We start from the raw sequence: 17855 nt of genomic DNA, 5'->3' as shown, positions 1-17855 counted from the left end.
CACATTTTCAAAGGGCTAAAATGCATAATCTTGACAAATGATGAAAGACAATATCTCATATGAAAATTTATCATCATATGTGCAGAAAAAAGCACTCCCATTTTAAAAAATTTATTAATTTGAGAGAGAGAGAAAGAGAGAGAGAGAGAGAAAGGAAAGGAAACAGAGAGAAAGAGAAACTTCGATTTGTTGTTCCACTTATTTATACACTCATTGGTTGATTCTTAGGCCATGGCCAAGTAGCTCCAACTAGCTGAGTTACTTGGCCAGGGCCTAAGAAGCACTCTCTTGGTGCATTTTCCCAGAAAATCCAGGGAAAGGCCAGGATTAATGACAGAGAGGAGGAGGCAGGGTGAAAAAGAACGGTATAGGGAGCTAGTCTTAGAGTAGAGACAGCCCAACTCTCTTGGCAGAGCCCTTTCCTACTATATGTCAGGAGTTCTGACACCACTTATTCTCAAAGGAGATGCCGAGCCAACACAGATACCGCCCTGCCCAGTTAATAAAGGGTAGGACTGGCATTTGAACCTAGGACATCTGACACATCACATATGCCAATTATAATTTAAGAAAAGGAGAAATGAACCAGATGGTGTGGCTCAGTGGTTGAGCATCAGGCTCTGAACCAGGTCACAGTTCGATTCCAGGTCAAGGCACATGCCCAGGTTTCTGGTTTGATCTCCAGTAGGAAGTGTATCAAGAGGCAGCCGACCAATGATCCTCTTTCATCATTGATGCTTCTATCTCTCTCTCCCTCTCCATTCCTCTCTGAAATCAGTAAAAATATTTTTTAAAACAAAAAGAAAAAAGAAATGAGTACCGATAGAACAGCAGCCTATGGGGAGAGAAGTCCCCATATTAGGAGCGGTGGAGTGTGGACCCAACACAGGACTCCAATGTTGTAGTCTTCTACACAGCAGGGAGGTCCTGAGAGAGAGAACATCCCTCTACAGCTTCTGTAGCGGCAGAGGAGCAAGTCTAACAAGCAGTTACCTGTTATTCAAGCTTAAGTCGGAGGGTGGGGAACTAACTACATCAAAAATACCTCCGTCTGGGAAGACAACCGTATCTAGATTTCACAGACAAGAACATAACATATTTAGATCAGTATCTAATAAAATTAAAATTCTACTTTACACCCCATAAGAGACATACTTTAAAAACAGTCTTCCGGCCCGGCCGGCGTGCTCAGTGGTTGAGCATCGACCAATGAACCAGAAGGTCATGGTTCGATTCCTGGTCAGGGAACATGCCAGGGGTTTGAGCTCAATCCCCAATAGGGGGCATGCAGGATGCAGCCAACCAATGATTCCCTCTTATCATTGATGTTTCTATCTCTCTGAAATCAATAAAAATATATTAAAAAATAATAAATAAAAATAGTCTTCTGTAAAACCACTATTAGATCCTACATAATAAAGATGTAATATGCAAATGGTCATTACGCTGTGAAGCATAACGACCGACAGGGTAACAACCGGATCACCGATCAGCAGGAGGATGGGGCAGCAAGCTATAAGCGGGCAGCGGAGAGCTACAGGAGGGGGCAGGGCAGCAAACTATGAGGGGGGTGGGGGGGTGAAAGGGGTCAGGGGGAGCTACAGGAGGGCAGGGCAGCAGGCTGAGAGCTACTGGAGGGCGACAGCAAGCTACTGGCACATGGATTCGTGCGCAGGGCTACTAGTTTTTAAATAAGTGCCTAGAATCTTAAAGTATTTTAAAAGAAAACAAATTGCTTTCTTTAATTAAAAAATTATTATTATTTTTATTTGTAGAATTCTGTGAAGTTTATGAAGCACTTTTGTGAGTATCTCATTATTTGAATCTCATAATCAACCCACAAGACAGGTAATTTTATTCATTTTACAGATGAGGAAAATTATAATTAGAACTGAAGAAATTCACCCAAATTTCCACTTCTAAGGCAGAGTAAGCACTCCAGCTCTGGTTTTATAACTTATGAACTCTGCATTGAAAATTATTTCAATTTAACTGTATTTCACAAACATTTGTTGAGTAATTATTAGGTATCTGGCAGTCTCACTTTGGCATTAAATATTTGATTTAAAATTAAACCATTACTGAGTCAATGATTTCACCATGGGTAAATAAAAGTGAGAGTTCAGACAAGTTTGTTGCTTTGTAATCTTTAGAAGTTCAGTTAGCCAGGGTTCAAAGATTCAAAGAACTTGATTTCAAAGCAATACAGTGATTAGCTGCCCAACCGGTCCTGGAGGAGAGCAGATTAAAAAAAAATTTTTTTTTTTATTGATTTCAGAAAGGAAGGTACAGGGAGAGATAGAAACAACAATGATGAGGGAGAATCATTGATTGGCTGTCTCCTGCACGCCCCTCACTGGGGATTGAGCCTGCAACTGGGGCATGTGCCCTGACCAGGAATCAAACTATGACCTCCTGGTTCATAGGTTGACATTCAACCACTGAACCACACCAGCTGGGCAGGAGGGCAGATTTTAAAACAGCTTATATATATTCTGAAAAATTTTGTCACTCTCTCACTGTCTCTCTTCAGAGCTATCCCTTGGCCTGAGAAACATGTATCTCAGCTGTGTCTACACAACCTTTCTGGTGGTTCATATGCTTGTCCGTTTTTCTCTTCCAAGAAGGAAGAAAATGTAGGAATAATTGAGCTGGAATAGATCTTAGAAATCATCAAATGAAATTCCTTACTTCCTTATTTTAAGAGCAATGTAAGAATGGCTCACAGTGGGTTTAATATCAGAGCTGCTAGTTGAAGGGTCTTTGTTTCCTTAAATATAAGATTTTTCTAATCACCTAAATCTAAAGAAATTTTAAACGTAACATTGAGTGTAGAAAACACTTACTTTTAAAATTTTAACTCTCCTCTACATACGTAAACATGAGTTAGCTTCAGGATTGTGAGAGTTTGTGTTAACCTGTCTTACCCCAGACGGTAGGAACATTGGAGGTTAGGGAGCAGCATTTAAAAACAATTATTAAAAAACAATTATTTGTTGTTTTTACCTGAAACCCTCAATTAGAGCTCAAAAAGAAACTGGCCTGTTAATCCAAGACACACAGTCTCTTTTCTTGGTGACCATAAAAATCTGTAACAAAAAAATAGGGGGATATTTGAGTGTAGGATCTACTTTGAGGGCTTGCTGGCCAGGATTCTAACTTGTGGGCAGGTAGAGGACAGGCAGAATGCATGTTAAAAACCATCCTATCCCCCAGGCCATCCGTGTTCAGCACAAGAGGGCACTCCCAGCTGGTAAGAGTTCCCTCACCAGGACAGGAAGAGCGGAGTGAGCCGCTAGCTTCTCCATCCTTTCAGGAGACTGCACCAAAGGTCCTGCTTCAGGGTCGGCCCACCCAGACCAGCAAAGCTGAGATGCCTAGAGATGGCTGGGAACAAGGAAGAAAAGCAGGGGCTACTTGTTAGGTCGAAGGGAAGCTCAGGAGCGGATGCATGCCACCGCAAGGCAGATGGTGACGGAGATAATGGACCCTCCCTGGAATTCCTAACAGGTCAACATGCCCGACCCTCACGGGGGAACTTCCTCAGCTGAATACCGTGAGGACCTCTGCAGCGGGAACGTCCTCAACTCATGCCCCCCGCCCCTCACCAAACACCTGTATAAAAAGAAATGCCCCCCTCCCTGTTGGCGCGAATTCACTGGCCCTGCCTTTGGGGCTCCTGGGTCTCGCCCGGGAACGCAGGTTAAACCTTCTCCTTTCCTTTCTGACCTTCTGACCGGCTTGATTCTGTTTGTTTCCTGCGTCACGAACTTTACACTACTAAGAGCCACAACTCGGGAGTGATTGCAGTTCACAGCGATCTGCTTAGCAGACAAACCCAGTAGATTCCACCACTGACAAAACCAACACAGCCAGCACAGCTACCTTGAACGCCCTGCAGATTACACCAGCTTTGGCCCCACGGGTATTCACTCACATTCACTGATGCCAGCCGCGAGAGGTTCTCCCCATTTTCTGCGCCCACCCCACCTGGAATCTGAAAACCACACCAGAAGCCAGCTCAGGCCTCTGCAGCTGTGTGAATGCAAGACGCCAGCCTAACACCCCACCCCCACCCAACTCAGCCGCACTGCTGGGACCCACATGGAGCGGGGGCCCCTCCAGCGGAGCTCCTTGCATGTCCCTAGTCTGACCCCCATATCACTGGTCTCCACTGCAGTGTACACACCTGGCGGGAGCGTGTGCAGCCATGGGAGGGCAGGCAAGCAGCCAGTGAGTCTTTAGTTGGCCTAACCCTTGCTGCCTCTCTTGCCCCCTACCCACTACTCCCTGTGCCTACATCTACTCCATCCCCACATAGAGCCTACAGCAGGCCCCTGCAGGTGAGTGTTTGCATATCACCAGCTCTAGCCACCAACTATGAAAAGTGCACAGCAGAATAGCCAGTCATCTCCAACCCAGCTACATGGAGGTGCCAAGGTGCCTACTAGAGCATCCAAACCCAGCCCTAGTCAGTGTATTCCTGCAGTATCACTTCCCCCAAAGCTTCTCTATTGCCCAAGCAGGTGCTTCCTGCTTCCCTGGATAAGGCCAGCTAAGCAATGAGAGAACTGGGTGTCTAAAGTTTTGATTAAAGGGTAATCCCATGGAAATGGAACCATTTCAACCATTGCTACTGGTATGGGCAGGCCTTTGAAAGTCCCAGAATATTTTATAGAAACCCAGCCTTGAGTAGAATGGGAAAGCCTTTGGATAGGGCCAGTGGGCTGGAGTTATAACCCCATTTCTGACTCTTGTTTTCTAAAAACTCTTAACATTTTTTGCTTCATCTTTCTGAGTTAATTTCTTTGTCCATAAAATAAAAGAATAGGACTAAGTAATCCCCAGGGTCTTCCCGAATGGGTGACTCTAAGCTCTGGGCAGGAGTTTAGTGTTAAAACACTAGAAGGCAGCCCTAGCCAGTTTGGCTCAGTGGATAGAGCGTCGGCCTGTGGGCCAAAGGGTCCCAGGTTCGATTCCGGTTAAAGGCATGTAGCTTGGTTGCAGGCTTCTCCCCGCCTAGGCCCTGGTGGGGACTCATGCAGGAGTCAACCAATCAATGTGTTTCTCTCACATCGATGTTTCTGTCTTTCCCTCTCTCTTCCACTCTCCCTGAAAATCAATGGAAAAATATCCTCAGGTGAGGATTAACAACAAAAACACAAAGAACACTAGATGGCATAGCCAGGTCGAGATAAATTTCAGACTTGGAAAAGAGATTGCCTAGGAAGAAGTCATCTTGGCCTGGCTTGGATCCATGGTAAGCTCTGAATCCTGATATTTTCAATGAATTTCTTCATCAAATTAACAAAATTCTGATCTTTATAATCAAAATGGTTCTGAAAAATATAGGAGCAGATCTGAGGCAGCATAGCTCTGGGATCAAAAGTAGGATCAAAGGGCAGGGTAAATAGTGAAAAATTTTTTTAAGAAATAAAGGATACACTATAATTCTGTCTTTCAGGTCAAATTCAAGTTAATTTTAAAAGCTCTAAAGAGACATCCACTGAAAGAACGCTATATCACCAAGAAGTCAACATGTATAAAACCAAGCATCACTCTTCCCTCAAACTTCAATTAACTGGTCCATCCTGGCTATTTATTTATTTTATTTATTTAACGGGCAGGTCTTTATTTAAAATTTGATCTGGCAACTTAATGTTTTCCACCAACACGGGGAGCAGAAACCCTCAGAGACTCACGATCTTTTGCTTAGGTGCTGCTTTTTTGGGAGCCTTAGTAGCAGCCACTGCTGTCTTCTCAGCTGCTTGCTTAGCCTTTCTGGCTATCTTGGCAGCCTCGATAGTTTGTTCTCGTTGAGCCTTCCTAACTTCAGGTTTCTGATTCCTGTTGGCCATTATATCAGCAAGAGCTGCACCAATGCCCAGCCAGCAGGGCTCAGTGGTTGAGCATCACGGTTTGATTCCAAGTCAGGGCATATGCCCGGGTTGTGGGCTCGATCCCAGTGGGGGGCATGCAGGAGGCAGCCGATCTATGATTCTCTTTCACCATTGATGTTTCTCTCTCTCCCTATCCCTTCCTCTCAAACACACACACACACACACAAACAAAACCAACCAACCAACCAAATAAAAAAAACCAGGGGAGATGCTTTTATATATTGAGAAGATGAAATACCTGAGTGTAGGTCCTAGGAGAAGAGCAAAGAGAGAGAGAAGATGAGGTCAGATATCTGAAAGATTAAAAGTCAAAAAGAAAATGTCCATATTGCTTTAGAAGACAAGCTAAAAAAAATGAGTAGAAATTACTCAAAGCAAGTTTATATTTATTCTGATTTTTTTATTTTCAAAAAAAGTAAAAGATGATGTTTTGTTTTCAAACTACAAGTATAGGTAAGGAAAGAAGGAGGAAGAAAAGGTCTTGTTTCAATGAAGAAGAAAAAACCCAATCGAATTTCAGGCCGAAAGTTTTGTTTTTATAAGGGAAGGCACGCCATCTTGTGGAATTTTAGGATACTGCCATGACCAGAAAGCAGTGAGTCTGCATGTTTTAAAATTCAACCATAATTCAGCTCAACTCCTTCATCTTATAAACAAATTTATAAGGAATGAGAAAGTTTCTTTTGGAGGCGTGCACTTGTAAAGCAAGACTATTATGATAGTCAGGCTAAAACTGACTTTCACCCTATCCCTTCACTCATTTAGACTGAAGAAGGAGCCAAAAGAAGGAAAAAGAAAGTGAAGGGACAACCTGGAAAGCAAGACAATAATCAGAGCCATTGTGTGAGTCGAGTCCAGGCTCTTCCTGGGAAAACACAATATATAAGTCGTTAGAGCTGGCAGTGGGGGTTAAATCATTACCACCAGAGTTTTAACCCAGCATCCAATTACAATTTTTTAAAATATATTTTTATTGATTTCAGAGAGGAAGGGAAAGGGAGAGATAGAAGCATTAATGATAAGAGAGAAGCAATGGTAAGTTGCCTCCCCCCCCCCACACACACAGGAAATAGAGCAGGCATGTGCTCTGACTGGGAATCGAACTGTAACCTCCTGGTTCATAAGTCAATGCACAACCACTGAGCCACACTGGCCAGGTTCCAATTTGAATTTGTTTTAAGATAAGCAGTCATGGTTAAATATACATTTATAGCCTTTTGGTGCAAGAGGACAATACCCAACCAACTGAGCCACACTGACCAGGGCGGAATGTTCTATATCTTGATTGAGGTAGACACAATAATCAAAACTAAAAAAAAAACCTTATGAATTTTATTGTACATAATTATACTTGAATTAAAAAATAGATTGTGGTATATATTCCCTACTGGTCAGCTGAATTGCAAGATTGTAGCCTAACTGCCCCTGAGTTGTGGCAAAGTCGGTGTTCTAGAAAACTTGCCTCCAACATGTGATGCACAGACCAGAAGCACGGCATCACTTGGGAGCTTGATGCAAATGCAGAACCTCAGGCCTCACGTAGACCTGATGCTGAATCCGAATCTGCATCATCACAGAGTCTGCAGAGGAGTCCCATGCACATTAACATGTAATAAAATGTAAGCATCACACGTCCAGAGGCTTGACAAAGTCCTTCTATGATCCTGTGAGGTAGGTGTCCGTGTCTCCATTTACAGGTAGGAACCTGAGACTCAGGAATTGGGCTGAGGTATACAGCAGGTAAGTGGGTTCGGTCTGACTCCAAGGCCAGTGTCCTTTTGTTTCGTTTTGTGTTTTGTTGTTAATTCTCACCTGAGGACATTTTTCCATTGATTTTTAGAGAGCAAAGGGAGGAGACAGAGAGAGAAACATCAATGTGAGTGAGACACATTGATTGGTTACCTCCACATGCACACTGACCAGGGCCAGGGATCGAGCCTGCAGCTGAGGTGCATGCCCTTGACCAGAATTGAAACCAGGACCCTTCAGTCCAAGGGCCGACTTTCTACCCACTGAGCCAAAGCGGTTAGGGCTCTCACATTCTTTATAGCTAAAGCCTTCTCAGCCTCCAGCAGCCTTGGCCTAGGCAAAGAATCGGAGGTTTACAAGACGCTGTAGTCCACTTCATTCCTGCTTTTGCAGGAAATCCTGGAGTCTGAGAAGGGTGCCCTGCCCTACGTGCAATCGGAGGCTCCTGTTCAGCGCCTGGGGTGAGGGTCAGGCGGTGCTGGAACACAGGGAGCACAGCCTAGAGGTGGGAGGAAAGCGCTTGATTTGGTTTGAGCCCACATATCTCATCCCTGCGGTGACTTGGGGTGCAGGTGGGGTGAAGGCCAAGGGCAATGGGGAAAACGGAATAGATCCTAATCATTATTCCTAAAGCAAAAGATTATTAGGATTCTAATTTATCCTCCTAAATTAGATGTATGTCCACAAGGGAAGAGAACGTTTAATTTTTGCAAATAGCCTTTTAAAAACTCTGGGTCTAAAAAATACTCTTTCCTCTCCCCCTTTAGGCCATCACCCCACTGTTCCCACATTCCTGAACCCCTTCAATGTGGGGAAACTCGGAACAGCTCAGACGTCTGGGGAAAAATCCAGCAGCCAAGGGCAGCATCGTGCAGGTCAAACTTAAACAATGCTCAGCCTTACAGTCAATAGAGAATAAAGGTGGAGAAGAAAATCCTTTTCAAGGCCTGTTGCTTTGATTTCCTGAAGCTTCAGTCATGTTGCTTTATACGCGGTCAAAGGAAGGCGTCACCTGAGAGTCGTCCCTGACTTCGGCAGGGAGACAACTAGAGACCCAGCAGCCAGGAGAAGCAGCAAGTGCCCAAGGAAGTTCAGGATCACGCAAAGCAAAGCCCAAGTTGAGCAGCCATGGAAGTGCCTCTGAGTGTGTGAGATGGGGAAGGACCAAGAGTAGGTCCTTAGGTTTGGCTGGAGAAATCAACAGGAGCCTTCAAAACCGCAGTCCTAGCGGAGGAGGGCAGAGCTGGAGGCCCGAGGGCAAGGCAGTTAGGAGAGACTTGGTAGACGCCTGGGAACAAGGAAGAAGAACATGGTGCCTGGAGGGGAAGCAGAAATCCAAGATGTCTTTGCTGAAGGTTAAGGCGATGTTGTCCAGTACAGCAGCTAGTGGCACATGCTGAAATGATACTACTTTGGATATAGAGCACTAAAAGACATATTATCAAAATTAATTTTACCTGCCTTTTTTCCCAATGTGACTACTAGAAAGTTTAAATTACGTCCGTGGCTTGTATCCCATTTCTATTGAACAGTGACGGAGCATTCCTTCATGGGTCATTCACCAAACATTTGTGGACAATCTCCCTGCTCAGCACTGAACAGTCAAAGCTGAAAAAGACCGAGGGTCAGCTCTTAGGGGGCTTCATGCCTTTCAGGAGACGAGTGGTTAGTGTCCTGTGTGATGTGTGCCAGAGAGGAGCGCCCTGGGTACGGGGCATAGCCGAGCGCCATCTTAGGCCTGGTGGGCATCAGAGAAGCCCGTCTAGAGGAGGGGTGCTGGGGCTTAATCTTGAAAGACTACTGATGTTACCTAAACCGAGAAATGGAAGAAGAGTGCTCCCAGTCAAAGCTTGACCAAGCGAGAAAGGACACCATACTGCCTTAGAGTCCATACATTTATTGAGTAAAAACAAAACCAACTGCAGACACAGTCCGTTCGGTTTGCTTCCGATTGGGCTGCTGTCCGTTTGCAGCAGAGACGAACTGAGGTGAAGAGAGGATGCTGGCAGGGGACACGGAACAAAACGCTCTTCCGAGCACTATAAAGGCAGCATCACAGGGCAGTGGGAGCCAGTTAGCACAGGCGGGGACGCCACGTTTATGTGCAGGGATCAAACCACAGGGAGCAGGGACCTCCGAGAGAGGAGAGGGCGGGGCAGGGACGAGGCGCGACAGGGCTAGTGGGAGAGTAGTGTTCGGTGCAGATCTGCTGGCTCACTTGGGGAACACAGTGACCACGTCGTAGCCTTCCGGTGGGGTGACCCGCTCCCGGGCGTGCTTTTCACAGTAGATTTGATCTTCCACAAAGAAATGGCCCTTCTGCTTCAGGTTTGTGCCACAGTCGGTGCACACGTAACACTCAGGGTGGCGGTGGTGGTCCCGCAGCTTCACGAACACGCCGCTGCGGGAGGCAGGGAGGAAGCGGCTCCGTTAGTGACAAGCACAGGAAGGTGGACCAGGGCCAGGGGCTCCCCCAAAAGGCTCATCAAAAGGCAGATCAGGCCCCCATTCCTGGGGTCCAGAGACTTTACTCTTGAAACCTTCCAGAAGTCTCTCCCAGGTCAATAGCGTGGCCCCACTTCTTCTGTTTTTGTTTTGTTTTTAAATATATTTTTATTGATTTCAGATTAGACCAGAGAGGGAGAGAGAGAGAGATAGAAACATCAATGATGAAAGATGATCATTGATCAGCTGCTGCCTGCACGCCCCCTCCTGGGGATCAAGCCTGCAACCTGGGCATGTGCCCTTGACCAGAACTGAACCTGGGACCCTTCGGTCTGCAGGCCAACGCTCTATCCACTGAGCCAAACCAGCCAGGGCTTCTTCTGGTTTTGTACGTCCGTACCCTGAGGGTTCTCTGCCGAGGAAATCGGCACCTGGCTCCGGGGCACAGAACCGACCTGGCCGCTCTGCTCCGTATTCCAGGTGGGGTTTCTTTCCTTCCCATCACACCCAGCCTGTGCAACATTCAGCACTCTCCTCACTGTCACGGTTTACTCAACGTGTAGGGTCCCCAATGCCCGGGGAAGGCAGATACTCACACAATGCCGGTGCCGCATTTGTCACACATGGGCAACTTCTGGGCATTTCCAATCGATGCAGCCACTTTGGTGACGGGAGCTTTAACACTTCTGAATCCCGAGGGTTTGTTGGGATCCCCTAAAATGAGGAACACACGTGGGTTAGTCGGGAAGGGCAGGATTGCATAAGCATCCCTCAGCTCTTTCAGAGCCATTTATATGTGCGTCCCAGCAAGGCCATGGGCAATGGAGTCAGACCTGACGGCGATCCTGGGTGAGTTACTTAATTTCTCTGGTTCCCAGTTTCCTTTTCTATAAAACAGATTTCTTTTTCTTTTGTTTGTTTTTCCTTCACGGTGCCACAAAAAGATTTTAAAATGCACATAAAGCCCTCCCACAGTACCTGGCACGTGGTCGGCCCACAAAACACACATTATATTCTGATTAAATACATGCAAACAACGATAAGGGTACTTAAAAATGCCTTAAAAAGAATAAATCAATGAAAATATTATCTGATCATCAAAAGACTGTATCTAGAGGGTGAAAAAATCCAGTTCACCAGAACAAACACTACAGCAGCGCTCGACAAGCAGCCGGAGGAAAATCGCCTGCTACCGAGCACAGGAAGCAGCTTCCTGAAGTCAGCTCCGTGCACCTAAACCACCCGTTGCTGGGTGCTGACCGGGCCACAGCCCAGTTCATTGCGTCTTCAGAGCTCCACACCACGGCAGCTATTAGTAACGGTAAGCTCCCAATGTTACCATTATTGCTATATATTTGGCTGGCTGTGTTTCCATATCACTTATTTCTCTACTGTGATGTGTTTTTTTAAAAAGAATCCTATATACTAAGAGAGGAATATGCTAATTAGCTGTTACGCCCTGAGGCGTAACACCAAGTGCATCACGACCAGATTATGGGTCAGCAGGAGGGTGGGCCATCGAGGCACAAGCAGGAGGGTGGGCCATCGAGGCCTAGTTGTATTGTTATGTTCACTGGCGATATGCACGCCTCTGTCCAGAATGCAAATTAATAGAACACTAGAACCCTGTTTTGCATATTTGTCAATATTCCACAGAGCCTAGCGTAGGGCTTAGCAAATAACAGAGGCTCAGTAAGTACCTCGGAATGAAAGGTGAAATGTCATGACGAATGCAGGATGGTCTCTACCTTAGTCCAACATGCTTTAACTCAAGAAGTTAGAGGAGAGAAGGAGGGAGGGGCACCAGAGCCTCCTACTAGGTGGAGCATCCACCTCCCTTTGTGCAGTAAGAAGTCAATTCAAAACTGGGCACAAGCTGGATGGAGCAGCTGGATAAACCCAGCCTGGCTGCAGCTTGTTCAGCTCTGCAGCGCCACCTGCTGATGCGATTTTCTTCTCTCTTATTCAGCCAACACTGCAAACGCCAAGTTCATTTTACCGCCCTCTCAACCAACTTACAGGAAAAATACCAGCCCCCTTAGCACTCTGGGCAACATTTCCAAATTTTCATTCTTTCAGGGAACCTTGAATATCAAAGCTTTCTGGAGAAAAAAATGAAAATGAGTTGAATAGAGCACAGCTTTCTTTTTATCCATCTCACTGCTTAGCATGGCTCCCCATGGTCTAATACAATCCAATTCCTGGTCCTTAACATAGCACCTGGTGACCTCCACGATCTGACTCCAGACCATCTGAGGATTCTCCTGGAACCCCGGGCATCAGCCATTATGAGCTTCGATACTCAATGAGCCAGTCCAGGTTTCTTATCTCAGAACCTCCGTGATTTCACTGTTTTCTCAACCCATGACGTCTCCTTACAAATTTTCTCTCGGTGAAAGCCTCCTTTAATAGACAAATAAGTGGGTAAACACGAGATCGTATATATGTATCATACTGTTCAGCCTTAAAAAGAAAGGACCTTCTGGCCCAGCTGGCCTGTCTCAGTGGTTGAGCATCAACCTATGAACCAGGAGGTTACAGTTCAATTCCCGGTCAGGGCACAGGCCCGGGTTGTGGGCTCCATCCCCAGTAGGGGGCATGCTGTTTCTATCTCTTTCTCCCTCTCCTTTCCTCTCTGAAATCAACAAAAATGTTTTTTTAAAAAGAATCCTATATACTAAGAGAGGAATATGCTAATTAGCTGTTACGCCCTGAGGCGTAACACCAAGTGCATCACGACCAGATTATGGGTCAGCAGGAGGGTGGGCCATCGAGGCACAAGCAGGCTTCAGAGAGCTACAGGAGGGGGCAGGGCAGCAAGCTATGAGGGGGGGAAGGGGGAACTACAGGAGGGCAGGGCAGCGGGCGGAGAGCTACAGGAGGGCAGCAGCGACCTACTGGCGCAAGCATTCGTGCGCAGGGCTACTAGTAATAATAATGAAAAGAAAAGCAAGGTCCTTCTAACACAAGCTACAACATGAATGAACCTTGAGGACGTTATGCTGAGTGAAATAAGCCAGTCACAGAAGGACAAATATGGTTTGATTCCATTCATAGGAAACCCCTGAGACAGTCATGGAAACAGAAAGCAGAACGGTGGTTTCCAGGGACTGGGGGAGTTAGTGTTTCATAGGCACAGAGTTTCAGTTCTGCAAGATGTAGAGTTCTGTGATGAATGGGGGTGACTGCAGCACAGTATGAATGTACTTAATGCCTCTGAACTGTACACTTCAAAATGAGAAGACCCATTGCAAGTCTTCGGAGTTATCACCAAATCCTGCTGCACACCCGTGGGGACCTCGGTGACTGCACCTGGCACCTGACCACGTGCTGTTTCCTTCGTGCAGAAGCAAGGGCTTAGAGGTCTCACAGCGGGTCAAGGGGCGGGTCCCGGGTGCAAGTCTTGTCTACCATGCAGTGCTGCTTCACCAACCAGAGCCTTCTTGAATGACAGGAGCCCTCATCAGGGGTTCCCAATGCAGCAGACAGCCTCCTAACGCTGACTCCTAATGCTCCTGCGACAGGAAACAGCTGGGCTAGGTGTGGTGGGAGCTCATTCATATTCTCTCTCTCTCTCTCTCTCTCCTCACTTTTCCTCTCCTCTCCCAGCTTTTAGGATCTTAAAAGTCACGCCTTGCAAAGCACACTGTGCTCTTTCCACAGTGGGGTGGGGTGGGAGGCACCCTGCAGTCACCTTTGTTTGCACAATGACTGGATGACTGGCCCTCGCCCTGGGCCGCTGGCCACCCGCAGAGCTGATTACCTTTCTCCTCCGATTCCAGGATCTCCTGCAACACCAGGAATGAAGTGGACTGTTTCGGGGGCTCATTTAACTCCTGTTTCTCCTGAAGCATCTTGTAAACTTCGGATTCTTTGTCGATGACGAGTCCGCTTGGAGACTGAGAATGCTCTAAGCTGTAAAGAATGTTTGGAAATTCATTAAGACACGTCAGAAGTTAAAAAAAGCTCCCCAGGCACCCCCTTCCAAGGGAGGACACTCCTGAACCAAAGGGTGGGTGGGCCCCATGCTGATGGAAGAAGGCCTCCTGCCGATACTGCGATACTGTGAGGTGCCCGGAGCCAGAGCTGGCTGCTGCTTCAATGCCGTCAGGAGCTATTTTTCAGAAGAGTTTTAGTCACTCAATTACATGTTGGCCTAATCCCATGGAATGGGAATGTTTTGCTTCTTTCTAAATTACATAAACAACATTATGCCAAGAGAAAATTTAGCAACGGGAAAAAGTCAACCGCAACCTGACCACTGAAACCCCAGCGGGTCCCTGAGCACAGGCCACGTGTTCCCTCACCAGCAGAAATCGCAGTGCCCGGACTCCTAAGGACAGCAGCCTGCTGCTGCCTCTCTGAACCCTCATACTCCTCATGCAAGGGGCTCTGGTCTCCTGGTCTCCTCGCCCACAACACAGGACGACAGCATCTGCCCTGCCCCGCCCACAGGGTTGGCCCTGAGGATGAAAAACCCCAGGGCTTTGTAAACTGTCAAGTTCTGTTCTGCTGCAAGGAGGGGGCAGAGGCCTCAGCACAGACCCAGGGACTGAGCAAGCCGGCCTTGCCTCCCGCTCCTTCCCTGTCTTCCTGGGTTCCCCAGACAAGATGAGACAGGCGGGGCTGGGGGCTCCTTCCCCCAGGGCCCATGTTCCAGGGAGGAGCCTCTGAGTTAGAAGAGGGGGGGACTCAGTCCCCTTAACCTGACATCTGTCCTGATCCCAGGCCTCCCAGCACCCACCCCCACCTCCACCGCATGCCCAAGCCACACCACCGCACAGCAGCACAACGGACCTGCCTTGCAACTTGTCCCTCATCTTGTGTTCGACCAGAGGCCACAGTGGTATTTTAAATAATTTTTTAAAAATTGGATTTGGAGAGGAAGGGAGAGGGAGATAGAAACATCAACGATGAGAGAGAATCATCGATTGGCTACCTCCTACACGCCCCTTACTGGGGATCAAGGCCGCAACCCAGACCTGTGCCCTGACGGGGAATCAAACCGTGACCTCCTGGTTCATAGGTCGACACTCAACCACTGCGCCACACCAGCTCTGGACCACACTGGTATTTTAAACACAGGAATCAGACTGTTGAGATGTGGCTCAAGTGTTCCCATCCGACTTAGGACCACATACGTAGTTTTAGTAACAAAATACAAATTTAATCAAATTCATCTCCTGTAGAGTAAATGTTCACTACAACGTAGAAAGGCCCTGAAAGACGTGGCTCTGCTTTCCTCTCTAAACAGATCACCTCCTGCCGCTCAGCCACAGATGCTTTTTCAGAAGCTGCCAACTCCTAGGGTAGAGGGACAATGTGCCCAGGGAGCCAGGAGCAAATACCAGAAGGTGGTGTCATCTATCCACGCAGCAAGTATGTGAGCAGCTGTAGTTTGTGAGTAACGAACCACACGCCATCCAGCCCACCAGGCTGTCTCCCAGGTAAGGATGCAGGCAGACGCAGGCCGTGGCTGCCAACCGTTTCTCAGCGAATCTAACCACCTTGTCCTTAGGGCTGAGGCCATGGTTACACATGCAAATGAATTACAGTGATTATGTTCTACTCACTCATTTCCTACCCATGGAGTAGTTATTTCACATTCCATTTTAAAAAGAAAACGGAGGTATATGTTTCCTGGGCCATTCTCCCCAAGTTACCGCCCCCCTCCCTCCCTTACCCGTCAGCCTCCTGGGGCACTGGATGCTCGTGTCCGGCTGGAAGCGGCGTCACCTGCTCCGGTGGAACCCCAGGTTACCCCTTTGACTACAATCAGGATCTCACGATAGAGGACGAAGCCCTCAAGCAATGACACATGCTTTGCTGATGCCACCCAAGGTCAGGATTCAAGAAGAAAGACTCATCAGCTGGTCACTCCTGCTGGCTGCCATGGTCCCTGCCTTTGCCTGTCCCTCCCACCGCAGGGAACTGTGGGAGCCTCCCAAGGGCCACCTTGGAAGAATAGCTTTAACCAGGAGCCATGTCTTCCTCTGGCCCACCTATCAGCACCGAGGTTCGAGCTCTATGCCTCACTCCTTCTTTGGGTCTGGAGTTCTGAGCTTGCCCTATAATAAATGCATTATATTATTTTTGGTGAATCTTTTTTCTCTTACATGTAGGACTATTTTAAAATCAAGATCAGACCATGGAATGTGCTTAGGGAGAATTTCCCCCCTCCTTGGGTGTATGTTGTTATGTCTGGAAGCCGCCGAGGGAACGCTAAAAACGACAGAACCCAAACCACAAGGTCATCACATATTCTCCCAGCAAACAGTCCTGCAAAGCATTCCCAGGATTAAAGAAGGGAAAACAATTTACAGTTTTTCTCAAATAATGGTAATATATTCCTACCGCTTGACAATTTATAAAGCACTTCCAATATCCATTACCTTATTTGAAGCACTGATATACAGCTAATTCAGAAATAGTATCCTAAGACACAAAGTCTAAGTCTTAGACATCAGACTAGGAGATATTCATAAATGACTTCACAATATCTTAAAAAATATTTCTAGGACAAAAATACACATTAGAAATGCAGGGGGCAAAAGTACTGTCACTTTTATATATAGTAACAGCATTGAAGGGAAGAATTCCATAGTGATAAGGTTTCAAAAATATCATATGCATGACTGAGTCACCAGGAGGAAAGAAAACTTGTAGGGGTGGGATGCCAAGAGTCACCACATTCTTCTAAACCCAATCCTTCCAATTGTAGTACCAACATACGAGTTTAATAATTTCAACTTCTTCGGAGTAACTACACGTTACAGTTGTGTTTCCTAGCCCTTGTTTCTTCCTGAGTCATATTTGGTGCTGACTCATACGTGGTGCATTTAGTTACCTAAATGTTTAATATTTTCTCCTGCTCCTTTAGGCCCTGACCGTAGGGCCTGTCTCCCCAGGGACATCACAGACAGGCCACTCCCAGCCTGTGGAGGTGGCTGACACCGCCAGGCATTTTAGGATGCCAGTGGTATTTAGAATGTAAGAAGAAACTCCCTTGAGCTGGCTTCCAGAGGAAGATTTCAGAGGCCTAGCGTACAGCCTTGCATGACACACAGCCTGCTCCAGCCACAGGAGCGGCTGGGGTGAAGGTCAGAATGTCAAGGAGGACAGGGAACAGCCTGGCTCTGGGAGCTGGATCCGCACTGCGAAAATACAAGTAAATGGAAAGACATCCATGTTCATGGATAGGGAAAGTTAATGTTATTAAAATGTCCAATAAAATATCCATACTGCCCAGCCCGTGTTTGCTCACTGGTTGAACACTGACCCATGAACCAAGAGATCCCCAGTTCGATTCCCAGTCAAGGCACAGTGCCTGGAGTTTCAGGCTCAATCCCCAGTAGGGGGCATGCAGGAGGCAGCTGATCAATGTTTACCTCCCTCTCCCTTCCTCTCTAATAAAAACATGTTTTTTAAATGGTTTAGATGATGTATGTTACGTTATGTGTTTTTAACCAAACAATAAAAAAAGATAAATCCTCAGAACAGAAAAAAAGGAACCAATGATACATTACAAAAATCTCAAGAGCCCTAGCTGGTTGGGCTCAGTAGATAAAGCGTCAGCCTTCGGACTGAAGGGTCCCAAATTCTATTCCAGTCAAGGGCACATGTCTGGGTTGTGGGCTCGATACCTAGTAGGGGGTGTGCAGGAGGCAGCCAATCAATCAATGACTTTCTCTCATCATTGATGTATCTCTCTCTCTCTCCCTCTCCCTTTCTCTCTAAAATCAATAAAAATATATATATTTA

General features: G+C 46.8%; 1 protein-coding gene across 1 annotated transcript in view; it reads right to left on the bottom strand.

Moving 5' to 3' along the window:
- Nucleotides 1-9530: 9530 nt before the first annotated feature.
- Nucleotides 9531-17855, bottom strand: part of PDLIM1 (PDZ and LIM domain 1) — a 36499-nt gene continuing 28174 nt past the window's right edge. Inside the window, exons 5-7 of the mRNA XM_070432665.1 lie at nucleotides 13858-14009; nucleotides 10691-10808; nucleotides 9531-10050 (exon numbers count right to left, since the gene is read on the bottom strand). Coding sequence (XP_070288766.1) covers nucleotides 9864-10050; nucleotides 10691-10808; nucleotides 13858-14009 — 457 coding nt within the window. The 3' untranslated portion in view covers nucleotides 9531-9863. The remainder of the gene's footprint in view (nucleotides 10051-10690; nucleotides 10809-13857; nucleotides 14010-17855) is intronic.

The sequence above is a fragment of the Myotis yumanensis genome, unplaced genomic scaffold (genome assembly GCF_028538775.1).
Source record: "Myotis yumanensis isolate MYYU_CA2020_CCGP unplaced genomic scaffold, mMyoYum1.0.hap1 SCAF_13, whole genome shotgun sequence".
In the NCBI taxonomy this organism is placed as follows: Eukaryota; Metazoa; Chordata; class Mammalia; order Chiroptera; family Vespertilionidae; genus Myotis; species Myotis yumanensis.
Note: the sequence above shows the minus strand (reverse complement) of the source record. Positions and strands in the feature narration are given on the sequence as shown.